Raw genomic sequence first — 27,244 nt, forward strand, 5'->3', positions numbered from 1 at the left:
GGCCTTCCCATGTGGCCAGGCCTGGATACCCGCCTCCCTGCTTTCCTCCCAAAAAGGCAAGGTGCCCCTTGGGCAAATGCCATCTCTGGGCCTTGGAGATGAATTAGTCTCTTGCTGCAGGGGATGTACAGAGGAAGAGCTGACGCCCTCCCTTGGGGTACTGGGGCAGGTGAAGGACACCTGGGTTCCATCACTGCTATGTATCTATGGGACTGGGGCAAGGCTCCCTTTCACCCCTCATGCCTCAGTTTCACCTTTTGCACAAAGAGAAGGGTCTCTACCCTTTTCCCAATCCCATTGCTGACTCAGACTCAAGTCCCCTGCTGACTCACCCCGCCCCCTGCATCCCCTGAGCAGCCCTCTGGATCTCCCAGACACGTGCCACCAGGCCCAACCCTGCCAAGCTGGTGCAACGTGACAGCGTGAGGGGGCTGGTGACACTTGAGGAAAGAAGGGGCCCAGAAAGGAGGCAGTTGCAGACACAGTGACAGACCACACTGAGGCATCTTGGGGAGGGAGCCCTTTTGCCAGCCTGGAGCCTGCTGGGGGGACAGGCCCAGCCGGTGGGATGGGAGGGGAGAAGAGGGGAGGTGAGTATGACGTGTCTGCCTGCCCCCTGCCTGCCTGGGCTCCATCTCCTGTCAGCCTTCAGCTCCCTAAGCGACAGCTTCTAATTCCGGCTGTTGGTGCCTCTGTGCTCTGCAGCAAAGTCTCAGCTTTTTTTCAGCTTTGCTGTTTCTTTTCTGTTCAGAACACACTGAGCCCACAGGGAAGCCAGAGCAAAGGCTCCAGGGCTCGAGACCTGGCACCACCACCCCCTTCCTGCCATGGGAACCAACTGCTCCCTCCAAAGGGTACCCAGCACAGCACTTTCTGCCCCAACTCTTCTTCCCTGGAACTGTCTCGGTCCACCACGGGGAACAGGGACAGAAATGAAGCTCAGTTGTCTCGGAGGAGGGGCTCTTCAGGACCCAGAAAGTGCCCATTCGGGGTTTCTACTGTTTCTCTCCTCCACCTGGGGGGTGCGAGTCATGGCTTGTCAGGCTGGTGGGCCACACGCAGGTTCCAGGGTTGCTCCCTCCTCTGACCTTGGAAATAGAAGGAAAGAAAGCAATTTCCCTCACACTGCTGAAAAGAGAAGTTGAGTCATAAAGGGAAGAAAAGCCTTTCTTCTGCTGAGTAAAGAAGGAGAGCATTCCTGCCCAGTTATTGGGGGTGGAGAGTCTGTACCCATTCCTGGGGGCCACCCCAGAAGGGGGCCCTAGCTCTGGGGGCGGGAGCAGCTTTGAGGGCTGCACTCTAAATAACTATGCAGTTCTAGAAAAAACAAAACAAAACAAAAAAATTTGAAATAACTATGCAGCTCTTTCCCTGACACTAGCTTGTTCTTGTGTAAAGCAGGCAGGGCTGGTATTTATCAGTCTCATTTTGCAGCTGAGAATATGCAGGCTTGGAGCCACAATGCTAGTAAATGCCTTCAAGCTGGGACTTAACGCTGATGTCAGATCTGTGGCCTTTCTATGACACCAGGAAAGAAAACTGGCAGAGCCCTGACCAAAGGCTTAACAAATGCATAAAGAGAAAAGGGGGGCTTCATAGTGGGTGCAGGTACACATCACATGCTCCTCACGTGACAGAGGGGAGTGGGAGCCTCTGCTCCACGGCCTGGGCGCCAAATTCAAGATAGACATCACTGGAGCCTGGGAGCTGGAGAGAGGCAAGGGGCTCAGGGTGCAGGGCCATGAGCCCACTTGCCACGCCCATCTATGCCCAGTACCTTTCCCCAGGCATCTCCTACTGCAAAGCATCTGCTCAGGCTGAGAACACCATCTTATTCTTTCCTTATTTCCCGTCTCTGATAGGAAGGGACCCCTTAAAGCAGCCCTCAATAGTGTCCCCTGAAGGTTTATCCTGCTTCCAAGCCTTTGCCTCCAGAACCCGTTTGGAATTACTTGCTTTTTTTTTTCCTGAGACAGAGTCTCGCTGTGTCACCCAGGCTGGAGTGCAGTGGTGTGATCTTGGCTCACTGCAACCTCCACCTCCCAGGTTCAAGCGATTCTCCTGCCTCAGCCTCCCAAGTAGCTGGGACTGCAGGCGCGTGCCACCACGCCCAGGTAATTTTTGTATTTTTAGTAGAGACGGGGTTTCACCATGTTGGCCAGGATGGTCTCGATCCCTTGAACTCGTGATCCGCCCCTCTCGGCCTCCCAAAGTGTTGGGATTACAAGCGTGAGCCACTGCGCTCGGCCTGGGATTCCTTCCTTGGAAATAGCCCAGATCCCGCACATCCTCGAAGTCCCATCTTTAGAAGGCCCCAGAGCCCTCTCCTCCCCACAACTCCATCTTTTCATCCAAGGACTGTGTTGGTAGGTATTTAGCAGATGTATTCAGCCCTCAGATGACAACGTCCACTTTTTAAGTCCCAGTGTTGTCTTCTTAAGAGGGGGAACGTCTCGCATCCAGAACCGAGCTTCTGCCTCTCTCTTACCGCTGCCGGCAACAAAATGTGCGGCTCATGAAAAGTCTCAGTCAATTCTGCAGCTGATACCTGCTTCACTCCTTTACAAATATCCATTCCAACCCTACTCACTCCCTCCCCACCACCCACACCCAGGCTCTGATGCGCCCTAACTCCGCTCCGCCCAGGCTTGTGTATCATCCCCCTCCTCCAGGACCGAGGGGGACCTGCTGGCCGGAGGGAGAGGAGATGCAGTGGTTTCTCTAAGCATCTTACAGCAAATGGAACTTGTGCTCGCCTCCTGTCCTTAGGGGCCAGCCAGTGGTCAGAGCCAGAACCCTGTGGCCTGGGGGTTGTTTTGTGCTCAAGGGAGAAGCGAGGGGCAGGCAACCTCGCGTGGGTCCCTAGCTCTTTCCAGGGTGGCGGCGCCAGGGAACTCCTAACATGCCCGCGGCACTCCCGGGTCCTAAGGAGCCCCTTCCTGGTTTGGGCGTCTACACTCTGCCCGCTCGGCAGCCACCGGGAGTTGACACGCGGGTGCGTTGTCGGGGTTGGAGACGTCTGAAATTGGAGAGTGCACTCGGCCCCCAACTCTCCAATTTCACCCACCACGGAGCGTGTGCGGGAGGAACAATTGTGTGTGAGTGCGTGATTCTCTGCACTTCGAGTAGCAGTTTCCAGCCAGGCTGAGCGCCCCCAACCTGCTGCACGTATACCCCCTCCCCCAAGTTACTCCTCATCCGCCTTTCGCTGCCACCCCTAGCTCGCGCGTGGTCCAGTTCTGCGCTCATGGGCTCCCATTTCCTTTCACCCTGGACTGCTGGGGGCAGCTCGCAGTCTTCCCCGACGAGCCCGAGCTCCCGCCAGTTTCTAAGGTGCCGAGGGCACGGACTCGGGTGGGGGCGGAGGGCGGGGAGAGAAGACTGCAACTTTGGGATTGGCCCGGTCGGGTGCATGTGGCCCCCGGCGAGCAGCCCCCGCCCCCGCCCCGCAACCGCCGCCGCATTCCCAGCGGAGCGCGGAGGAGGAGCCGCTCCCCGACTTCGTGGGCCACGAAGAGGTGGGGGTCAGGAGCGGTCTCCCCCGCCCCGTCCGTCTCTGCCCTGACGGGGCAGTCGGCTTCCAGGGCAGCCATTGCCATGGAGACCCCCATGGCTATAAAGTCAGGTATCTAGGCTGGCGGCAGCTCCCACGCCGCCGAGCCCCCCAAGAAAGGAGCAAGCGCCCCGGCGTGGCCCGGCCCCCGCGAGAGGGGAGGAGGCGGAGGAACGGCGCCAGCAGCTTGAGGAGCGGCGCGCCCCGCCAGGGCTGGAGGCAGGCGTGCACGGCGGGCGCCACCGTCGCTGCGGGGGAGCGGGGGCTGCCCTGGGTGCGGGTGAGTGGCACGGCTCCAAACCACGAGGACTGAGGGGCGCCGGACACGGGGAAAGCGGCGGGAGAGCCGGGAGAGGGTCGAGCCTCGGCTGCCGACGTCTGGTGGCGGGCCAGGAGCGGAGCCCGGAGTAGCGAGCAATCAACACTTCCAGGCGGGAGGCCCGGGGAAGGAGCGGCGAGACGCTAGGCGTACGGCCCAGCAGCGGCGGGGCAGTCGGAGCCTCCGGGACACCGGAGTAGGAACCTCGGGACCGTCGGCTGCAGCCGCCCACGCGCGGAGGGAGAGGTATCAGAGCGCGGGCGGAGGCCGGTGCCCCGCGGGGCGCGAGAACAGGGGCGCCCCCGTGCGGAGCTGCCAGGCAGCCCGGGCGCGGCGGTCGGGGCCATGCTCAAACCCAAGGACCTGTGTCCCCGAGCGGGGACACGCACCTTCCTGGAGGCCATGCAGGCGGGCAAAGTGCACTTGGCCCGCTTCGTGTTGGATGCGCTGGACCGCAGCATCATCGACTGCCGCGCGGAGCAGGGCCGTACGCCGCTCATGGTGGCCGTGGGGCTGCCGGACCCCGCTCTGCGCGCGCGCTTCGTGCGGCTGCTGCTTGAGCAGGGTGCTGCCGTGAACCTGCGGGACGAGCGCGGCCGCACCGCACTCAGCCTGGCGTGCGAGCGAGGCCACCTGGACGCCGTGCAGCTGCTGGTGCAGTTCAGTGGTGACCCCGAGGCGGCCGACTCTGCGGGCAACAGCCCGGTGATGTGGGCGGCGGCCTGCGGCCACGGGGCAGTGCTCGAGTTCCTGGTGCGGTCCTTCCGCCGCCTAGGCCTGCGCCTCGACCGCACCAACCGTGCGGGGCTCACCGCGCTGCAACTGGCTGCCGCCCGCGGCCACGGGACCTGTGTGCAGGCCCTCACCGGGCCCTGGGGCCGCGCTGCCGCCGCAGCCGCGGCCCGGGGCTCCAACTCCGATAGTCCCCCTGGCCACCCCGCCCCCGCGCCCAGCCCAGAGCGTCGACGACCCAGCCCCCGCCGCCTCCCGCGGCCTCTCCTGGCGCGCTTTGCGCGAGCGGCGGGCGGCCACGGCCACGGCGGCGAGGTTGGCTCAGCGGGCAAGAATTCGGGCCGGCACCGGGCGCAGGGCAGTGAACGGCCCGAGCTGGGCCGGAGCATGAGCCTGGCGCTAGGTGCGGTGACCGAGGAGGAGGCGGCCCGCCTGCGGGCTGGGGCCCTGATGGCCCTACCAAACTCGCCCCAGTCTTCGGGGACTGGGCGGTGGCGCTCACAGGAGGTGCTGGAGGGAGCGCCCCCAACCTTAGTGCAAGCCCCCATTGGCCTCAGCCCCCATCCGGAGGGCGGCCCCGGCTCCGGCCGCCTGGGTTTGCGCCGTCGCTCCACAGCCCCAGATATCCCCAGCCTGGTCGGGGAAGCGCCAGGGCCCGAGAGTGGCCCGGAATTAGAGGCCAACGCTCTGCCTGTCTCGGTGCCTGGGCCGAACCCTTGGCAGGCGGGCACCGAGGCTGTGGTGCTGCGTGCTCAGCGGTAAACGGCGCCAAGGCCCGAGGCCTGCTTCCCCCACCCTCCCGTTTCTACTCCACTGGTATTTCTTCCTTATAGGTTCCTCACCTTTTCGGCAGCCGCCCCCTGCAGCCCATTTTGGAACCTGCCTGCCTGCCAAGGCGAGACCTCCACCAGCCCCAAGGGACCTCCATCTTTTTTGTGTTCCTCGGTATTCCCGGCCTAGGTCTAGAGGTGTCGATTGACTGGTTCCGTAGGCTACAGCCAGGAAGGTGGATTCCCCCTCCCCAGCCCTCAGGTTCAGTCCTGGGTCTGCCTAGCCACCTGTCGCTCCTCTCCGGCTCCCCTCCACTCGCTGGATTTCCTAACACCCGGGCAGCCAGGCAAATAGAAGGGTCCACCTTGGAGAATAAAGGCCCAGCCTCCCCACTCTCTGCCTGCTGATGCTGAGAATAATCCCACAAACTACCAAAGTCTCCTTTCCCTCCAAGTGTGGGAGAAGGAAAGGACCGAGGGGGCCCTAGAGCCTTTCTGGACTGGAGGGTTGAGGAGGAAGGGGTCTGGCTGTTATGTTTTTCTAGGGTAGAAACTCCTGCCTCAAGACAATGAAAGCATATTTTGGGAGTGGGAGAGTCCCTAGTGTTGAACACCAATTGTCCCTTGAATCAGCTCCTGGGTAACTCCAGCTCCCTCTGTCTCTGCCCCAGGATTCAGCTTCATTGATAATGTGGGGTCACTGCTCCACACAACCCCTACCCAGGCCAAATCCGGGCTCCTGAGCCAGCCCGCTCTTCAGCCCGGATGCATTTGAATTCCATCATGGAGGTTCAACACCTCACCCCTGGAGGCCCAAGCCCCCTTTCCGCTGGCTCACAGAGGCCTGAAAGGGAAAGGACTGAGCGCTTCCCCGCCTCCCAGCTCCCCCGTCCCGCACGTGGGTGCTCCCGCGGGGTGGAACGGTTGCGAAGGCTGTGCTTAATTGTATTTCTTCCAATCCTCAAAGAACTCGTGTTTTAAGCCTTTGTATGTGAAGCAGAAAGCAGCGGGTCTGATTCCGAGGCTTAAGAGCCTGACAATATCTCTTTAAATAGAAGCTCCGCGAGGGGGATAATTGACTGAAGTGTTTGCGACGTGAAACGGCGGCGCGCGGGAGTCGGGAGCCCACACGAGCCGCAGGCCCAGGTTTAAATTACATCAAACTGGCGAGAGCTGGAAGGGGCCTGTTAAACGGCTCCTGCTTCTCGCTGGGCCGTTAATGGAGGGCAGGGCGAATGATCGATGCTGTAGGTAGAGACCCGGGACTCCTGCCTTGGTCCCACCGCGTGGGAAGCAGGCCGGCCCAGGTTTATTACTGGGCAGATGAGTGAGTCAGAGGCCCTTTCCTGACATTGTCCCCTTCCTGCTCGCCCCCACCCCTCTGCCCCGTGCTAGCCTAGCGAGGCGGCGGGGTTGGGGGCGGGGGTCCGGCGGGGCGCGTGCGCTAGGACCCAGCTGAAGTGCTAGCACGTGTGTCAGTGCGCCGGGCCCGCGGGGAGGCGGCAGGTGGGGCTCTTTTGTGAACCCTGAGGGTGGAACTTGAAGCCTTTCACCTGCCTGCAGTGGGGTCTTTGCAAGACGTCGATCTGTTTGCCTTTGCAGTACGGAAGGTTTCTCGCCAGTAACTCCCAGGGAACTGCCCAGAGCGAGAATGACTGTGCCGAGATACTGCTGGGCCTGGCGGTGAGGGGTGGGGGGCCAGGAGTGGGCCTCGTGCAGGTGTCAGGACACCTACCCAGTCCTTGCACCCCGCTGTCCCCATCCGCTGGGCCACGCAGGCCGGCGCACTGGACGTGATCTCTGGTGCCCCCTGGTGGCAGCGTTGGGCCCTCCCCGCTGGGCCCCGGCTCGGAGCTCAGACACCTGGTTTTCTTTGGGATCACACCTGTGTACTTCTTCCTCCATGTGCATTTATCGTGGAATCCTCTTCCTCTTGTAGAATATTAAATCCAGATACTTGAAGTCACTCACAGCAGTGAAGCGAGGGAACAATGAACCAAACACTCGCATTGAAAGTAGCAGGAGCCCAGACCCTTCACTAAGGACCCCAAGTTAAATCTTCCAAGTTAAGGCTGCGTGTCCTGAGAGCTACTGCTCTCTTCCGAAAAGTCGGAGCTGCCAACCGTTCCCTTGGGACCTGCCGATTATGCAGTTTTTTTCTGATACTTGCTTTGGTTTCTGAGGTATTCTGCCCTCTCCCTCCCCTCTTCTCCCAAAACATGCCTCTCCTCAGTCCCCCTGTCTGGGTGGTGGGTGCACAATACCGAGTGCCTGAAAAGCCAGAGGGAGAGGGTCTGGGGTGGGGTGGGGACCACTGGACACCCCGAGTGCAAACTGCTGCTTTCTGACCCTTGCTTGCTCGTGTACTCCCTTTTCAACTGTGTTGCATTTTAATGACGTTTTTAGTGGTGTAGGAATGCTAGTATTTTGGCTCAACGGCATAAAGTCTGGGTTCCACATTGTATCAGAGGCGCTGTAATCTTTCCAGTATCTCTGATATGCGGCTTTCTGGTTGAATGTCACCTTGGGCCTTCTTGACTGGATAAACCACCATGAGGGCTCTTCTCTGTGGAGCTGCCGAGAGCTTGGTGGTAGAGAGTGACGTTCCTAAACAACTGCATCGCGTGTCTGACTGCCTTGCTGTCCGTACAGACTCCTTCCAGGCCCGGCTCCGTGCAGGACTTCCACATTTTTCTCCCCTGAACTCCCTTTGTCAGCCCCAGGGCGTTGAGGCTGGGTCCTCTCTAGCAATCTCTACCTTCAGAAGAGACTTTTCTAAATCTTTTGCTTTTCCAATTCTTGTTGCTTTTGTCATTGTGAAGAGTCACCCAGGATGCTGGCGCTCGGTACCCTAAGATCAGAAGCGGTCTGTGTGTGAGCTGTGGGACATACGCACACCCTTTCAGAGTGATATTGTGTGGTGGAAGGACTGTTGGAACTCAAAGAATAGTTAATAAATCCAGTATTATTCCGTTGCGAGAACTGGCCTCTCTTTGCCTTATCAAGCACTCCTGACCCTCGGCTTCCTTTGGAGAGATGGACTGAGCCCTTGCCTCCTATGGAGGCCCCTGTCTTAGTGAGCCTCTGCCCTGCCCGTCCCACTGTGCTGGCTCCTGAAGGTAAGTCACAGGTGCTGCTTCTGCTGAGCTGGGTGGCGGGGCCGGGCCTGGCCGCAGCACCAGGGCACCTGTCGGTGTGAATGCACTGGGAAGTGAAAGAAAGGCTGTGTGGTTTCTTGCTCCTGAACCCTGGGCAGTGGGAGATCTCAGGAAGGAAGTGCGGGAATCCGTGTGGGAGCTGGAAATCGCAAGATAATTGTATCCACCTCCCCACCCCCAGGGCGAGAGCCCAGGCTCCCTGGTTTCAGGCTCTGCTCCGTTCTTTCTCAACTCCACACCATCTCCCTCAGTACTGAGGAGTGAGACGGACTGCTCTCCCACTGGAAGCACTTTCAGACCACTTCCTGTGGACGGCTGGAGGTCCGGGGTGGGGGTGAGGAGCCGCGGAGGATGGGAGAAGCCGACACATAGGGTGGTGGTCAGCCACTGTGGCCACCCTTAGCAAACGCAGCGCAGGGCCCTGGCTTTCCTTGTGGGCTCTTCTCCCCTGGGAAACTAGCCCCATCTGTTTTTCATCGCCTTCATTCCCAAGGGCCGTTCACTTCCTGTTTCCCTTCCTCTCTGCCTTCCTTTCGGGCCCACAGGTCACCAGGGAAGTTGGGTGTTCTGTGGCCTGGCTGCTGGAGAGCTCACGTGGGGAAGAGGGGAGGCTCCACGAGATTCACCCACCACAGGCGGCCCCCACTCCAAGACGGCCGGTCTCCGCTCCCAGAGACACAGGAAGCCCAATGGCTTTGAACACTCAATTTAATTTAAAACAGGCACAAGTGCAAACAATTCACAAAAATTTCTAGGGAAGATGTTTTTGTTTTGAAAACTCTGACCCTTAAAAAAAAGTCCTTGCAATTTCTTTGCCCCCAGGTAGGTCACTAGGGAGCAGAGGAATCTAAAAATATTATCTAGATAGAAAGGGTGCAGACGCCTGAAGTTCTTTCCTGGAATTCCATCTCACAGCAGCCGTGAAGTGGGGCGGGGCCGAGGAGGACAAGGAGACAGCTGTCTGTGGAGGCAGCCGGGGCAGAGGGTCTGCACAAATGGGTGCCCGTGACCTTGGCGTGATGGAAACCCGGAGGTGGTTCGCCGTCTCTCCAGATAGGGTTCTGAAGAGAACAATGGGTCTGATGGCCTGGTTATTGGGATAAACTTGAAAGGTAACACAGTTACCATTCCTTACATTCCTGTCCCTGGCCCTCACACTGCACAGTACAGAGAAGCTCAGAAGCCTCCCGAGCCCCCAGGCTGTGTTAGACTTAGCACGGACCGCTCCACTGGCCAGGCAGACACAGGACTGGAGAGGTGGAAGCCAGGCCAAGAAAGCAGGTCCCTTTAGGCCAGAACTTAGTGGGAGAGAGGATGGGCAGCCTTCCTGAAGCTGGCTGGGGGTGACCTGAAGGGACCTGGGCTGTCAAGGTGGCTTTCCTCCCCCCTTACACACACACACACACACACACACGATGTTCTCTCCATTCTGTAAAGTGAGAGCACCTTCACCACCGACCCCATTCTTTTTCACTCAGAAATTGCCCCCTCACTCCCTGCCCACAGCCATGGCCTGGAGCAGGCCATTCACAGTTCTGGGCGGGGAGGAGCCGTACAGCTGGGACTGCACCTTCAGGACATCAGACGTGAGGGAGGAAGCGGGATTCAGGTCATAAAAACCACCCCGTGGCCCGTGGCCCTCTCGAGACCCGAGGTTTGAAGCTGGAGCTGAGAACAGCAAGTATCTGTGGAGACCAGCAGTCTGCCCTCTGCAGTGGCCTAGGACGCTAGTGGACAACTACCTTTAAAAAACCACAGTAGCCTTTTCTACTGTGTTGGCTGCAGAGGCCAGGGACGCTGGTCTCTGTGTTTCTTAGAAATATCCCTGTGCAAATATCAAGGGGTCATCCTGTAGAAGGGGTCTCCATCTGGGGACTCAGGAGGGAGAGACACTGAGGGGGCAGGTCCGGCCTGGCCCAGTGGGCTGAGGGGCAGAGGGTGGGGCTGGGGCTTCACATTTCAATCTTTGGAGAGAATACTGAGAGGAGGAGGCAGGCAAGCCCTGCCGGCAGGCTGGCTGCCCCGTGTGCCCTGCCTGTGGGCACAGGTGGCAGGTTGTACTCAGGGTGGGCTCAGCAGGTGGAGGTCTGCTTGCGGTAGAGCTGGATCAGGGGCACCAGGCACTCGGGTAGCCCTGTCTGCAGCAGGAAGGGGTGGTCTAGGAGCTCCTGGGCTGTGGCTCTCTCTTGGGGGTCCCGCACCAGCATCCGCTCCAGGAAGTCTCGCAGCACTGGGGAGACCTGTAGAGACAGGGCAGTGAGATTAAGCCACAATTTGCAGTCACTTTGGGGTGACCTGATTGCCTGGCCCTGTCATTGTTTAAAAGCCTTGAATTCGCTGGTTTTTTAACTTCCTGTCCCCTTGCCCCTCCCCACCCCCCAAGGCTCTCAGCATTCAGATGCTATAGCTCTGTGGAAGGGGCAGAGAATTGGCATCAGTGATCCAGGCCTGGCTCTATCCCTGATCTCAGGCAAGTCACAGTTTTCTCTAGGCCTCAGTTTTCTCATCTGTAAAATGGGCTAGTGATAACGTATGCTTGCCCTGTCTGCCACATAGGGCTTTCGAGAAGATTTTACAAACAGGTCGTTGGGTGCAGTGGCTCATTGCCTGTAATCCCAGCACTTTGGGAGGCCAAGTTGGGCAGATCACAAGGTCAGGAGTTTGTAGACCAGCCTGACCAACATGGCAAAACCCCATCTCTACTAAAAATGCAAAAATTAGCCGGGCGTGGTGGCACGTGCCTGTATTCCCAGCTACTCAGGAGGCTGAAGCAGGAGAATTGCTTGAACTCAGGAGGCGGAGGTTGCAGTGAGCCGAGATTGCACCACTGCATTCCAGCCTGAGCAACAGAGACTCCATCTCAAAAACAAAAACAACAAAAACAAACAGGTCAAGGATGAGGAAGTGCTCTGAAAAGTAGAAAATAAAGTGAGACCTGAAAAGGAAGATTTCTTTGTTGCTCTAGGCCTTAGAGTCTAAGGCAAGGGCTTATCTTGGTTCATTTTGAGCCAGTATCTTGGGATGAGGCTGAGTCTTGGGCAGAAGGCTACATCCTCTGAGCAATTAGCCCACTAGAGATCTTTATATGCTAATTTTGGAGTTAGCAGTGCAGGCTCCAAGGGGCAGTTGTCCTGGAAGATGTTTCCTGTTGGTCCTCTCATCCAGCTTTGTGTTGGGGCCACAGAACTCTTGTTTTTGCTATTCAGCCCCCTGAGACCATTTCTAGCTTTGGCCACCAGATGGCGATGCCACTTAGCAGCCTCGTGCTGACCTGCCAGCAGGGGGCGTCCACAGTAAGGCCTGCGGGGTTGGGGCGGATTTGGCAAAAAGGGTTACATGTATACACGTCCGTGCACATATACTGGCTTTAAGGGGAATGCTGTGGCTCAGCTGTGTCGGGGTGTGCAATAATGAAGCATAAGCCGACTCGCCGTGATGGACAGGGACATCGAATCATGGTGTGGATCTCCCGACACTTGGGGTAGAAAGGTCTGTGCTCAGTGAAGCTTCCCCGGATTCCTTCCGGGACAGCAGGGATTGCTGGTGTCCTGGCTTTCCCTGCTCATGGGCCCCCCTGGGCTTCCGACCAGTGCCTGCCGAGTAGCAACCCTCCACAGCCCTGGGAGGCGACTTGTTGGAGCGCGCATGCGAACTTGTGCACAGATGCGGCTCCACACCCAGGTGCAGGTTTTGTGTGGAAAAAGAGGAGCCTTTTCCAGGAGCCCAGACTGTGTAGCTTCGGTGGGAGGGAGATGCTGGGAGCCTAGGCTCTGGTCCTCTTGCCTCAGGAGGAATGGGGTCTGCGAGGTCGCACCCTTGTGTGCCAACTGACCTTGTGAGAGTTTTTCAGCTTGGGCGGGGGGCTGTCCCGGAGCCTCTTCATGGCTTGCACCGGGGAGTCACTGAAGTAGGGCGGCTCCCCATCCACCATCTCAATCACCATGATACCCAGGGACCAGATATCCACCTGCAGGAGGAAAATGTCCCTGACCCCATGGCCAGAGCCTGGACTGGCCCGTTGGTAGCCGTGTTCTGGTGGCCGCAGTGGTGGAGGGGGGACAGCTGGCCCCAGCTCTCCTTGGTGAGTCTGTCTCCTTCCTCCCCCGGCCACCTGCCCTGTGGCCAGTTGCTGCCTGCATGAGTGACCACTGCCTATAGGGACACAGCTGTCAGTCACTCAGAGAAAGGCCCTCATCCATGGGAGGCCTGGCCATACCCCATTCTGCCCTTGAGCTGAGGAAAGCACTTGCAGGACTTGTTCCTGGCGGCAAGGTCATGGGCGAGAGCAGCCCCATGGAAAGGGGGAAGAGTGTTGACTAGGTGGGACTCTGAAAACCAGGGCTGCTTTTGTGGAGGGGCCACAGCAGAAGGGCTGCCAGTTTCCAAGTTGCTTTTGGGAGGTCTGGCAGGTGGAGGGAACGGTTACCTCAGTGGCATACAAAGACCTGGAGATCACTTCAGGAGCCATCCAGTAAGGGGTTCCCACCAGGGACTTCCTCTTAGGGACGTCTTTGCTGATCTGAGCACAGAATCCGAAGTCCGAGAGCTTCACCTAGGGTTGAAAGGGGAGTGAGTGGTGGACCAGGAGGAAGTGGGAGCGTGGCTATGCCGGGGACAGTACGGAACCTACCCTGCCATCCAGGGTCAGCAGGATGGAGTCACTCTTGATGTCCCGGTGGATGACACCCTGGGCATGCAGGTAAGCCAGGGCCTGCAGCACAGCCTCACACACAGTGGCTATCTGCTCTTCATTCAGCCTGGATAGGAAGGTGGGGCCGCCCGATGGAAGAGAGCGTTAGCTCTGGCAGGTTGTGGGGTGGCTGAGCAGAGTAGGAGTCCCTGGTGCTAGGCCCCATGGCTCCCAGGCAATCTGTTTGGCAGCACATTCAGGCCATAGCCCTGGTGAAAACGGGCCTGAGCCTTGGATAGAAGCCACCCTTCTCTTCTCCAGTCCCAAGACCCCTGGATGTCAGTTACCCCAGCAGGCAGGGGAGCCCAGGATGATCCAACAGGCATCCCAAGTCTTCTGGGCCACAGGCAGAACAACACATTGCCCTGGCAGGGCCATGGTGAGGGCAGCCCGCACTCAGGATCCAGCCCTCCCAGCTGCCCACCTGACTTGGGAGACGATGTCTGTGAGGGCTCCTCCCTGCAGAAACTCCATGAGCACCCACAGCTCCTCGCCCACTAGGTAGCTCTTGTACATCTCCACCACGTTGAAGTGCTGGTAGTCCCGCATGATCACCACCTGGGGGCAGGTGGGGGCCTGAGTGCCGGGCACGGTGCCCAGAAGCGTGGCCACCCACTGCCCCTGCTCACAGATGTCCAGCCTGGCTGGCTGTTCACTGCCCATCCCCAACGCCCCCGCCCGTCCCGCCCTGTCCTCCCACCTCGTTGAAGAGCAGCTCCCTGCGCTGCTGCTTCCTGAGGTCCATCATCTTGACGGCCACCTGGCGGCCCGAGTGCTTCTCCCGGGCCAAACAGACGATGCCGGTGGAGCCCTCGCCAATCTTCACGTAGCTGTCCAGCAACAGCCGGGGGTCACCCTGGTCCACCACCATCCTGAGTGCAGCCTTGAACTGCTCATGTGTCACAACACCTGTGTCCTCACCAGCCAGAGCGCCCTTGGCAACCGTGGGGTCCTGGGGCAGGTACAGGTTGCTGGTGCTGATCTGGGCGTGCCAGGTGCGGGGGGAACCTGCTGGGGAAGACCGGCCTGGAAGCGGGCCTGCGGCCGGGGCTGTGCGGAGGGACTTCTGGGGGCTGCTGGTATCCGAAGTGGTCAGAGGGCTGAAGGTCCCCACCGGCTGGTCTGAGGGCAAGGACTGGGCCTTGGCCACCAGGCTTGGAGGGTTGTCTTTCTGTGGCGGTCGAAAAGAGGAGTTGGGCTGCAGGGACAAAGCAACAGGAAGGGGCATGGCTGTGGGAGCATTTGGAATAACTTTCCCAGAGGCAGGGACTGGCTGCCGTGACCTCTGGACTCTGGCAGGGTCAGGCAGGGTGTCAGATCAAGCTAGGGAGGTGCTCTGAGCAAAGATTTTCAGACGGAGCTGAAGCCCAGTCACAGTCCTGTGTGAGCAGCCCCAAGCTGGGCAGGCCCAAGACAGCTGCTTAGACTCGCCCTACTGCACCTGGGAAGACAGAAGGCCAACTCCCCACCGGGTCCTGTGCTGGGTATTTCTTCCTTGGCGATTGGTAGCTAGACCCCAGGGAGGCTGCTGTAAGGCAGAATCTTCCTCTGCGCTAAGAGGCTGCTTGAAGAATCTGGGTCAGAGGCAGGTCTTCACTCCCAAGGCTCCTCCACTCCAGAACCCATGGGGGCAGAAGAGGCCCAGGCAGTGGGGTGGGGAGCAGTGGGCAGCTGTGTTTCCACTCCCCGAACCAAGGCAGGGGGGCCACACCTGGGGCCCGATAGCCCTGCTTGTGCCTGCAGCAGGTAGTCTGTGAATCTGTGCTGGGAGGTTATGTCCCTGACAGAGGCCCACAGAGGTATGTCACCATCTGGGGGGTCCTCAGGTGTCTCCCCTGGGCTGGGAATCTGGTGCCAGAGAGATCTGGAGTTAGGAGGGTAGGTCCAGCCAAACCCAAGCCTTGAGGCCAGGGATGAGGAGATGTCTTAAAGACCCCATAAAGGAATCCTTCCACTTCCTCCTAGGAATGAAACTCCTGGCTAAGGAGCCCCCGGGAGGGAGGAGAAGGTAGGGGGCCTATCCTCGTGGGCTCTGGCGGGGAGGGAGGGAAGGTGGAGCAGAGGGGCAGCCTGGGCGCCCAGTGAGCCCTGCTCAGGCCCAGCCCTGGAAGCCTGTGAGGCCTCTTGCTTTTCTGAGCCCAAGCCCTCCTGCTCTCTCTGGCAGGAAAGGCACCCGCCCATCTTTGGGTTCTCCCCAAAGAGCGGTGATGTGCACCATGACCCCTCCCAGGGATTACGTGTTTTTAAAGGGCACCTGGAGAGGGATGCTTCAGGGGCTGCAGAGAAAACCTTCTAGGAACTTCTGCAAACCCATCATGTAAGCCATTGTCTTAGGTGCCCAGTGGGTCCTGGTCCTGATCCCAGAGCTGAAACAACTTGCAGGAAATCTCAAGCAGTAAGTTTGAGCTGGGATGCTTGCTCAGGGACCCCAAACCCCAAATCTGGGCCAGAGTCTTTTCAATGTCTTTGGCAACCCTCACTCCCTTCCTTCCCCGACTCCCCACGGCTTCAGGGCTTCCACTCTCCAGTCCAGTCCCTGGCCTGCTTAGGGTGGAACAGGCACTCCTACTGGCCGACAGCCATGCTGGGGCAGACTTCTGCCACCCCCACACCTGCCTGCCCACCCGAGTGTGTGCTTGACCTTCACAGGAAAGAAGCTAGAAATTCTCCCAGGTCTGCCCGGACTCACTCCATCCCTAATGAGTGCACTTGGACAGTAAACATTCTCCCATGTCGTCGCCAGCACCTGACTGTCACCATCCACTGTGACACTGTCACCATCCACTGTGTAGTGGAGCAGTGGGACCCCTGGACTGGGCTGTCAGGACCTGGGGCCCGGCCCTGGGCTGCTCTGCCCTGCAGTAAGCCTTAGGCGAGTCATCTTCTCTGAGCCCCAGTCTCCGCTACGATGCAGGGACATGCGCAGTGATCCGGGGAGCTAGATAAACTGCCGACTTCCCGCCTCACAGCCTGATTCAGTGGGGCCCTAGAGCAGAGACTCTGCACTTGAACAATGTCCCTGCATCCTAGGAGGCTCATGGAACATACTTTGAGAAGCTCTGCATGAGTGGGCAGTATGATCTTATGGCCTCAGGGAGCCTCTGGGAGAGCTATGAGGGGGGTGGACGGAGCATGGCCATGACTGAGGCTGTGATGCCAGGTCCTGGGAACAGAGGTTCCATGAGATGTCACCAGGCAGGGACAGGGAGGGAAGTGGGGCAGGGCTCACTGCATCACACAGTCAACCTGTAGAAAGGCTCAGGGTGCTAAGGAGGCTGCCTGCTGGCTTGAGTGTGGACTTAACTCAGAAAACATGCTCTCCAGGCACCCATCCGTGTGGGTCGGGGCAGAAGCTTGGGGACCACCTAAAGCTCCTCTTGAGGTGGCTCTGATGACCTCTCATCCTGAAGCTCCTAAGAAAGGCTCTAGGGGGAGGGATTGCATTGGGAGTTATACCTGATGTAAATGATGAGTTGATGGGTGCTGACGAGTTGATGGGTGCAGCACACCAACATGGCACAAGTATACATAGGTAACAAACCTGCATGTTATGCACATGTACCCTAGAACTTAAAGTATAATAATAAAAAAAAAGAAAGAAAGAAAGAAAGAAAGGCTTTAAAATGAGATCATTCCCCTCCTGGCCTCCAGGGCTTCTGCATGGGCCAGCTCTACTCTGAGGATGTGTGGGCGTGGGAGCGAGAGCCACGTGGACAGGCCGAGGTGGGGGTTCCTTCCCTGTCTCCACGGGCCAGGTCCCAGCGCTGTTGCTGCTGCAGGTGCTGGCTGGGCTCAGGGCGGAGCCTGCGTCTGGAGACTGGGGGAGGGGTGGCCCAGCCAGGAGCCCAGCACCAGCACAGTCTACAACACAGGCTGGGGAGTCCCAGGAGCTGGCTCGATCTTTAGCCTGGCAAGGTCGGGTCCCCAGTGTCCTTTCATTGGCTTCACTGCCTGTTCCACAGGGAGGGAGCTTTTATCAATGTAATCACAACCAAGGATCAGATGAAACTTATGAAGCCACACAAGAAAGGGAAAGGGGGACCCGACAGTGGAATTAATTAATTGTTATGGGCTCTGGATTAATTCTGAAGTTCCTCATGTGACAGACCTCTTGGGAAGAAAGCCACTAGAAGAGTCATGCATACATTTACATCAATGCCTCATTTCCCGCCCTGAGCCATGGTTCTCCAGCTGCGGGCTTAGGGGGCTGTACTGTAAGTATCCTAAAGGGGAGAGGCCATGGCATAATATTTTTAAAAATAATAAAGCCGGCCTGGCATGGTGGCTCAGGTGCCTGTAATCTCAGCACTTTGGGAGGCCAAGGCAGATGGATCACTTGAGGTCAGGAGTTCGAGACCAGTCTGGCCAACATGGTGAAACCCCATCTCTACTAAAAATATAAAAATTAGCTGGGTATGGTGGAGCACGCCTGTAACGCCAGCTACTTGGGAGGCTGAGGTGGGAGGATCACTTGAACCCAGGAGGTGGGGGTTGCAGTGAGCCAAGATTGCGCCACTGCACTCCAGCCTGGGCAACAGAGGGAGATGCCATCTCCAATACTACTAATAAAGCCATTTATTGAGGGCTTAGCACTTTGACAAGTGCCTTCAATGCTCTATCTCATGTAATCCTCATAACCCTGTGAGTTGTCTGGTTGTCCTGTAGGCACTGGAACCCTCGGACGCCTGTGGCTGCGACTCCCCTGCTGCAATCCCACTGGTGCCATGTATCCTTGACATATATCAGAGTACACAGTGGGTGCTTAACCAATGTTTGCCCTTCCGACTCTAAGTGGAACATGTCTAAACCCTGCAAGCTCCTAACAAACTGTCTTGCCTCTTTGGCCTCTGTGCCCCCAAGCCCTGTCTTCCTGTTCTCTTTTGCTAGAGAGACTCCAGGCCTCCCTGCCTGGGGCCAGGTACAGGAGCCCCGGAGTCTATACTCAGACCCTCCTGCAGCCATGCCTGGCACACTGCATGGCCTCTGTGGCCTAACTGCCGTTCTGGAAGCTGCTGCGAGTGTCCAGAGTCAGCTTCAGTGCCAAGGGCTGCTGGCTTGATCTGGGGGCTCCTGGGGTAGGTGGTGGAGGAGGAGGAGGAGGAAGGCTGATGCTCCCCATCTGTGTTACTGAATTTGCTTAAGGTAGTGGTTCTTAATGGGGGTGCTCAAGTGACATTTGGCAATATCTGGAGGCATTTTTGGTTATTCCATCCGGGGGTACCACCAGCTTCTAGTGAGTAGAGGCCAGGGAGGCTGCTACAGTGCAAGGAGAGCCCACCACAAAGGATGGCCTGACCTGAGCGTCAGCAGTGCGGACACGGAGAAGCCCTGGCCCAGAGCAGCTCAGGGGGTCTCAGCCTTGCCATTGAGAGGTCTGGCTCCAGAGCAGCACTCTGAAAAGGTGTGTCTGAGTTGCCCAGAAGGAAACCACTGCCCTGGATTTGTCGAGCTCAAGATAACTACCACCTGCTCCCACAAGCATGGGGGGGCATTCCAGCACACCCCGCAGCAGTGGCCCACGGTGAGTACTCAGTGCGCTGTGCAGGGATGGACAGGCCTCCCCCCGCAGCAGTGGCCCACCGTGAGTACTCAGTGCGCTGTGCAGGGATGGACAGGCCTCCCCCCACAGCAGTGGCCCATGGTGAGTACTCAGTGTGCTGTGCAGGGATGGACAGGCCTCCCCCGTGCTGTGGGGAGCTGGTAGGAGCCCAGAAATATGCAAATGAGTGCCCAGCCCAGTGTTGACCAACCCCTTTCTCCAAATCCCCGAGGCCCTCCCAGCAGGACTCCTGAGAGACAGAGGGAGGTCAGGCTGTGATTCTCACCTTCCCAGCAGGGTGCACTGTCCTGATCTTACCTTAGTTTTCTGGCCGAGTCTCCCCAGGGGCACAGCCTTCCTGACACCCTGCAGCTCACAGATTCTCATGTTCCTCTCACAGGTACATCAAGCCACACCCCACGGGGACCCCAACCCACTGTCCTTTAGCCTAGTAGGGGACTGGAGTGCACAAAGCCAAGAACCTTCTCTGAGTACCTCAGCCGGCAGGCAGTGACCAAGGAAGGTTGTAGGCCAGGCCATCCCCAAACCAATACCCTGTGCAGGCCACACTCACCCCACCGATGACAGGGGAGGACCCAGGCTTGTCTTAAAGCTCTCGCAGGAGGGAGGGGAGGCTCTATGACCCATGCCACTGTCAGCAGTCGTTTCTTAGGCCTGCCTTCCACCCTCCCAGGAAGGAGCTAAAGAACAAGTGACTGCTGTGCTTGTAAAGCCTTCATACGCAAGAGTCATGAGCCAAGAGGGCCCGGGTCAGACAGGCAGCCCCAGAGTACTCCCCGCCTTCCTTCTCTGACTCATTCCCCATCACGCCTGGGGTGTCTCACCCTCTCTCTGTCAGTCTCCTCTTTGCCAAATGGGGAAGGAGGTTACTGTCGCTATGGACAGGATGCTGGAGAGCCTGCAAGAAGTGACAAGGTGCTCCACTCTGCCTGCCAAGAAATGTCACCACCGGGGCTCCCTTCACCTTTTCCTTTCTCACAAGAAAAATGCGCACCCGAAGCAGTCACACATGCCACAAGTCGGCCTCCTGCTGCCCCCGGACAAGGCAAATCCAGCTTTTCCTATGGCCACACACTCGGGAACAAATAATGACAGAAATGGGAAACAACACAACTGCCACAGAGAAAAGAAGGAAAGGAAGGGACGGAAGGAGGCGGCAAGCCACCCTCCTTAGAGGAGAGGTTACCGTGCACATTTCTGCCGCCTTAGGCGGAAGCAGTCCAGGGAGCCTCTTTGCAAGTCCTCCAAGGGGAAGGCCAGGCAGGGCCTGTGTCCCTACACCCACTCCCCAGTGGACACCTGCAGACCAGGCTCCTGACTTACCTTGCTCTGTGGTGGAGGGCCTGGCTTGCTGCTGCTTGGAGGGGCCGTGGCAGCAGTGGACAGGAACATGCTTCGGAATAGCCTCCGCTTCAGGCTGCTCTCCTGGGTCTTAGGGCTAGGGCTGCCTTCCCCACCTGGCCTGCCCGTGGCTGAGCCCACCAGGCAGGACTGTGGCCGGGCCTCCTCAGAGCCATGCTTGGCAGCCTTCATTCCACGCCTACCAGTGGCTGTGGGGGGTGAGGCTCCTGGTGGGGAGCTCTGCAGGCAAGCACCCAGCTGCAGACAGCGCTGTGAGGCACCCTGAAATTCGGCGGGGCCCAGGGACTGTGCCTTTGCAGCCAGCCCATTGGGCAGGACCCGTGGGCTCTGTGGCTCGGGCCACGGCATCTGCTTGTGGCCTGCTGGTGTGCCCCCGTTGCAGCTGAGGTAGAGGCCGTGGGGGTCGGTGCGCTCAGACTGGGGACTCTGGAGGTACATGTCTGGGTCGGTGGCCCAGTGCTCATCCCCCAGCAGCCCCAGGGACTGTGCCCGCCGCCGGCTGGTGGGGCTGCGGCCGCGCAGGGTGTTGGAGCTGATGACCGACAACTTCTGGATGTCGTTGAGCAGCCCCGAGATGTAGCCGTCCACAGGCACCGCGCTGCCCCGCACCACTGTCTGTGGACGGAAGAGAGAAGTATGTGGGAGCCGCCTGACTGTGGCAGGGAGGGGCAGCCGGGAGATCAGGGTCAGAGAATGTCCTCGGGGGCCCTGGGGAGGACTGCCTAAAGACCTTCCCTGCTTCCGTTCATTTTTCAGGGCCACTGTGGGTCCCACCTGTGCCCGATGCAGGGATGCGGGGAGAAGGCCCAGCATCAGCAGAGCAGATGGTGAGTGCCACGGGGCTGCATCCAGCATGCCCAGGGGTGTGGTCGGCTGGGCCAGGGAGCTGAGGCTCAGGGGGCGGGGCTCCATTCTCTAGCTCCACGGGTGGCTGGGAGAGACGTGCCCAGCCCACTGAGGAAAAGAGACCAGGCCAGGAGGCTCCTCCATACACACTGGCGTCGTGGCCTCCAAACCCTGATAGGGCCCCTGATCCCAACTTCTACCAGGCTCTTGGGTCTACTAGTCGTGACCCTCACAACTAAAATTCTCCTGGTCTGGGAGAGCCCTCAGTCCCTATGGGGCTGCAGGTGCCCAAATATTGAATGGGACATGTCCTAAAAGACTATTCGTTGTCATCTGAAATATAAATGCAATTGAGCATCTTACATTTTCATGCGCTGAGTCTGGCAACCCCACCACCCTGCAGAGAGGGTCTCCCCAGGCTCCTTCACCCTGGCTTACCCAGGGAGAGAATGGCAGGCTGACAGGCAGGGAGTTAAAATGGCTGGTTAATTGATAGCTGTGAAGTAGGTGGTTCCTCCAGGGGCCTTTCTGAAGTTCAGCCAGGCATGGTCGTCTGTGTACTGGGAGAGGCTGAACCTCATCCCTGCCTGCCCCTCTTACCTTCATGGGCTGCAGCTGCACCCGTGTGATTCGCGAAGGGTCCACCACGGGCTTGGGGCGCCGCAGTGTGTCCAGGATGTTCTGCCATTGTGGGGGAAGGCCCACAAACTTGCCTTCTTTGGGGTCGAAGGAGGTGTGGACACGGTGCTGGAAGTTCTGTGGGGCTGAGATCTCAGGGCGTTTCTTCTTTTTCTTGCGGAACATGGTGCCTGTAAAGGTAGAGTCAGGTTGAGCTCCTGCAGGAAAGAGGGGTGGCTGCAGCAGGGGCTGGGGCACCAGGCTCAGGGCTCCCTCCCCTCCCCCAGCAAAGCTCCCCTAGAAGCCTAGGGCTTCCCTCCACCTTCATCTCTGCTTCCTCAGGGAAATGGCTGGCTCCCAGCAGAACAGTCCCAGAAACAACAAAAGCGCCATAAATAAGCCAGTGCAGACTATAAACAAGGAAAAGAGGTGTCTTCTTGTCTGTGCCAAGTCCCCTGCGGAGCAGGCAGACTCGGGGCGTGTATTTCTATAAAATCCAAAGCCCATTACAAGTATCATTCCACTGTCAACGAATTTTAAAAAGGGGGAAAGAGGGAGGAAAGTTAGCAAGCTTGTTTTATGAAACGAGTATGACCTTGATTCTTAAAACCAGATAAGGAGAGTACAAGAAAGGAAAATTTGACTCAATATCATTTAGGAACATAACTATGAAAATCTTAAAACTATCACATTGAATCCAACAGTATATTAAAGTTATTTTTTTGTTGGATTTTTGTTTTTTTTATTACAATTCAGCTTTGTCCCCGGATGGCCGAACCTGTTAATATGATACATTAATAAAAAACCAACCAGCTGATCACAGACATGCCGCCTGGGCTGGGACTATTATGCATCAGGGATCCTCCAAAGGGCCTTCACGATTACCAGGTGCTTTACCTCAATTCCAGAAAGGCCTTGAGCCAGGAGGAGAGCCCGGGGCGGGTGAGGAGCAGCTAACTTAGGGGTCAAGCTCTCCAGAGAAGGCGGAGAGCACCACCTCCCCTTGACACTCTTCTCTCTGGTGTTGGAGCTCTATGTAAAACATCACCTGGGCTGGGCATGGTGGCTCGTGCCTGTAATCCCAGCACTTTGGGAGGCCGAGGCGGGTGGATCACCTGAGGTCAGGAGTTTGAGACCAGCCTGGCCAACATGGTGAAAACCTGTCTTCACTAAAAATACAAAAAAATTAGCCGGGCCTGGTGGCACGTGCCTGTAGTCCCAGATACCCATGGGGTTGAGGGAGGAGAATCGCCTGAACCCAGGAGGCTGAGGTTGCGGTGAGCCGATATTGCACCCCTGCACTCCAGGCTGGGCAACAGAGTGAGACTCTGTCTCAAAAACATAAACAAAACAAAAACACTTAACCTGCAATCAAGCCTGTGTCTCGTGCCTTGCTGATTCTGGCTTTGCCTAAGGTCGTGCTAAGCTCCATCCACAGATGTGATACAGGCTTGCAATGGATAGCGTGGCTAGATCGGAGAGCGGGGAACTGGGGGCCTGGGAAGGGGAGGGACACTTCCAAAGGGCTGCTCTAGTTTTGCCTTCAGGGGAGCCCAGGACCTGGGATCACATGTTGATGGCAGACAGGGTCAGGGCTGCCACTTGAATTCTTTCGGATCTGAAGAGGTTCACAACAGCTCACTGGGTTCTTATGTATCGGAAAAGGTCACTTCCAGCCTTCAAGAAACAAACTGAAACGTGATTCTTGAACTGAAAACTTGCATTACTCATCCACCCGAAGATCTGGAGTGCAGGCCCATCGTGTTCTCTTTTGACTCCTCCTCTGGAAACAGCATTTTCCTAGTCATTTTGGCAGGTTCTGAAGGAGGTCGCAGACCTGGGAGGCAGCTGGCAGAAAGGCAGGACCCTGGACAGCCAGTGGTTCCCCACTAGGAATTCACCATGCATGACTCAATCAGAACCCACGTCACATCTCAACGTCAGTCGTGCTGCTGGGTCTGGAGGTTCGGGAGTCCACCAGACACTCCCTAGAGGCAGAGCCACATGGGCGGGACCCTGACAGACCAAGCACTTTGCAATAAAATAACCTGTGTGAGTTGCAGGTGAGTTGTAGGGAGTCTCCCACTAATTTGGAGAGACTTTGAACAAGTTACTGAAATGATCTGAGCCAGTGGGGTTAATGAAACACAGCTCATAGGGTTTAGGGTGTGTGAAGTAAGCAGAGTCCCCATACATGATGGCTGTTTCTCTTGTGATGTTACCTCTCTTTGTATCCCTGTCTTGACGCTCAGGCCCTCCATACACTGGCACTCGGGCAGATACAAGTCTGGGAGTAACACCAAACCACTTTCTGCTTAGACTTACCAGTCAAAGGGGTCATGCCTGATGTCAGGGGTCTGGGACCTGGGGACCTTGCCATATATACATCATGGCTTGGCAAAATTTGTCCTCCTCCCATGTGGCCTTTGCCTTTTTTTTTTTTTTTCTAGGAGTCTTGCTGCCCTGTCGCCCAGACTGGAGTGTAGTGGCACTATCTGGGCTCACTATAATCTCCATCTCCCAGGTTCAAGTGATTCTCTTGCCTCAGCCACCTGAATAACTGAGATTACAGGCACCCACCACCATACCTGGCTAATTTTTGTATTTTTAGTATAGACGGATTTCACCATGTTGGCCAGGCTGGTCTCGAACTTCTGACCTCAAATGATCCACCTGCCTTGGCCTCCCAAAGTGCTGGGATTACAGCCTTTGCCTTTTGCTACAGAAGAGTCTTTATTCAGCAGGTCTATTCCCCCAGTCTCTTGGACAGACCCGCTATCCCTGGATTAGTTGAGCTGCCTGTTTTGCCCTCCTCCCTAGCTCTGTGAAGTCTTCTGGAGGTGCAGGGACAGAGACTGCGGCTGAAGAAGAGCTGGCGAATTCGCTCCCACCACCCACCCGAGAGCACCCTGCCCCTCCCATGCACTCAGCTTTTGCTCTGGGGATGCACAGGGAGAGCATCTTTAGCAAATGGTCTCAGTGACTCTGGGGGCCTCTCCTGAGTCCACTCTAATAGCGAGCCATTCCGGAACAAGTTCTTCCCAGAGGCAGCAGGGAGGCTGGAGAAGAAAGAAGAACAGCCCAGAGGCTGTCCAGGGCCAGGAGTGGCGATGGTGAGGGTGGGAGTCGGCAGAAGCAATCAGCTGAGCTCAGGCTTTGGGGGCTAGGGAGTAGAGCTTTAGAAACCAGAGGCCATCACTTAGCTCTGGAAAATCAACCACCTAAAGGGGGCTGCCAGGACTCATTGGGACAACATGACTGTGTAAGTAGGAAATGCGGAAGAATCTACATAACACTGGGATTAAGGGAGTGAATTTAAAAGGTCCTTGATTCAAGGACAACATATATATATATATATCTTTTTGAGATGGAGTCTCGCTCTGTTGGCCAGGCTGGAGTGCAGTGATCTCGACTCACTGAGAACTCCGCCTCCCGGGTTCAAGTGATTCTCCTGCCCAGCCTCTCAAGTAGCTGGGACTACAGGCGTGCATCAACACGCCCAGCTCTACTTTCTGTATTTTTAGTAGAGATGGGGTTTTACCATGTTGGCCAGGATGGTCTTGATCTCTTGACCTTGTGATCCACTCACCTGAGCCTCCCAAAGTGCTGGGATTACAGGCATGAGCCACCATGCCTGGCCTCAAGGTCAATATTTTAAAAAATCAACTGGATTTCTACACACCAGTAACAACATAAAATTTTTAAAAGGGGCCAGGCGCAGTGGCTCACGTCTGTAATCCCAGAACTTTGGGAGGCCGAGGTGGGCAGATCACGAGGTCAGGAGATCGAGACCGTCCTGGCTAACACAGTGAAATCCCTTCTCTACTAAAAATACAAAACATTAGCCGGGCATGGTGGTGGGTGCCTGTAGTCGCAGCTACTCGGGAGGCTGAGGCAGGAGAATGGTGTGAACCTGGGAGGCGGAGCTTGCAGTGAGCCAAGATCGTGCCACTGCACTCCAGCCTGGGTGACAGAGTGAGACTCTGTCTCAAAAAAAGAAAAAAAAAATTTTTTTAAAAAGATACCATTTTACATTAAAAATACAAAATATCTAGAATAAATCTAACAAAAAGATATACAAAGTCCTTATATTGGAAAATACAAAACATTATTAAGATATTAAAGAATGTTCATAGATTAGAAGATTCAATACTGTAAAAATGTCAATTATTCCCAAGTTAACCTGCAGATTTATTTAAATCTCAAACAAAATCCCAGCATATTTCCTTTGGTAGAAACTGATAAACTGATTCTAAAATGTATACAGAAACATAAAGAACTAGGAATAGCCAAGACAATCTTAACGAACAAAATTGGAGGATTATACTAAATAGATACTAAGATTTATTATAAAGCTACAATAATCAATTTAGTATGGAATTGGCAAAAAGATTGACAAATAGACCAATGGAACAGAAGAGAGAATCCAAAAATAGACCCACTCGTATGAGGTCATTTGATTAATGACAAAGGTGACCCTGCAACATGCTGGGGGAATGGATGATCTTTGTAATAAATGTAGTTGAAATAATTTGATATCTGCATGGAAAAAAATGAATCTGGAAGAATGAACTCATATCATACTCCAAAATTATGCAGACAGATCACAGACCTCAGCGTGAAAAGTAAAATAACAAAGCCGGTGGGAGTGATGGCGGGCACCCGTAGCCTGGCTGTCCCTTCCCTCAGGTCCAGTGTGGTCATTCTGAGGGGCCCGGTTTGGTGGGCTCTCCTGGAGCCCACAACCTGCTGGGGCCTAAACCTGTCCACATTGATACGTCCCAGACACAAATTAAAGATCAAGGTTTTCTTTGCCCAAAGTGGAATTCTTGATGATATAGATTAGGGGTAGGGGATTTCTAAAGATTTTGCCTATGGTAATTTGTCAATGCAGTGTGAATGCAATGGCTATTTGAAGGAAATACATCAAAATATTAGTTGTCCCATTTTCCTGGTGGGGCTACAGGTGATTTCCTTCTATCATATCTTTCTACTCTTTTTCTAAGTTTTCCTTAAAGATGACGGATTGCTTCTCTTAAAAAAACACTTTTTTTTTTTTTTTTTTTGAGACAGAATTTTATTCTGTTGCCCAGGCTGGTGTACAGTGGTGCAATCTTGGCTCACTGCAACCTCTGCCTTCCAGGTTCAAGTGATTATCCCGCCTCAGCCTCCTGAGTAGCTGGGACTATAGGCGCCCACCACCACGTCTGGCTAATTTTTGTATTTTTAGTAGAGATGAGGTTTCACCATGTTGACCGGACTGGTCTTCAACTCCCGACCTTAGGTGATCCACCCGCCTCAGCCTCCCAAAGTGTTGGGATTACAGGCGTGAGCCACTGCGTCCGGCCGAAAACAAAGTATTTTTAAATACAGAGAAGAGTGATCCATGGAGACTGAGTTCCTAAGAGACGTTCGCCCACCTGAATGGGACCAGAGTTGCCCTGGTCATCGTGAGTGAATCATCCAGGACAAAACATGCCCTGACTCTCCTCAGCATCAGGCCACGTCCTCAGAGCACACCCACCCGGTCCGCAGGGCCTGCACTTGCCATTTCCAGGGCTCCTTTTCCCATCCATATCTCCAAGGCCGCCGGGCTGACGGAGGCAGGTGCTGCACCAGCCATGAGGCCCCAAGGT

At 56.5% G+C, this 27,244-nt stretch overlaps 2 protein-coding genes across 4 annotated transcripts in view; one reads left to right on the forward strand and one right to left on the reverse strand.

Annotated features, from left to right (window-relative positions):
* Positions 1-3,780: 3,780 nt before the first annotated feature.
* ANKRD63 (ankyrin repeat domain 63) lies at positions 3,781-8,353 on the forward strand. The gene has a single exon (XM_023189410.1). It carries the CDS (start codon positions 4,218-4,220, stop codon positions 5,364-5,366), a length of 1,149 nt encoding a protein of 382 aa, XP_023045178.1. The 5' UTR covers positions 3,781-4,217; the 3' UTR covers positions 5,367-8,353.
* Positions 8,354-9,222: 869 nt separating this feature from the next.
* PAK6 (p21 (RAC1) activated kinase 6) overlaps positions 9,223-27,244 on the reverse strand; it is a 38,327-nt gene continuing 20,305 nt past the window's right edge. The window contains exons 4-12 of one of the 3 annotated variants that reach the window (XM_023189404.1): positions 21,591-21,799; positions 20,106-20,759; positions 13,923-14,420; positions 13,647-13,780; positions 13,163-13,289; positions 12,959-13,084; positions 12,365-12,499; positions 10,594-10,772; positions 9,223-9,593 (exon numbers count right to left, since the gene is read on the reverse strand). In XM_023189404.1, coding sequence (XP_023045172.1) covers positions 10,605-10,772; positions 12,365-12,499; positions 12,959-13,084; positions 13,163-13,289; positions 13,647-13,780; positions 13,923-14,420; positions 20,106-20,759; positions 21,591-21,794 — 2,046 coding nt within the window. In that variant the 5' untranslated portion in view covers positions 21,795-21,799 and the 3' untranslated portion in view covers positions 9,223-9,593; positions 10,594-10,604. Of the gene's footprint in view, positions 10,773-12,364; positions 12,500-12,958; positions 13,085-13,162; positions 13,290-13,646; positions 13,781-13,922; positions 14,421-20,105; positions 20,760-21,590; positions 21,800-27,244 lie in introns of all 3 variants that reach the window. The other 2 variants (XM_023189405.1, XM_023189406.2) reach the window with 2 other exon arrangements.

Source organism: Piliocolobus tephrosceles, chromosome 6, assembly GCF_002776525.5.
Source record: "Piliocolobus tephrosceles isolate RC106 chromosome 6, ASM277652v3, whole genome shotgun sequence".
NCBI lineage: Eukaryota > Metazoa > Chordata > Mammalia > Primates > Cercopithecidae > Piliocolobus > Piliocolobus tephrosceles.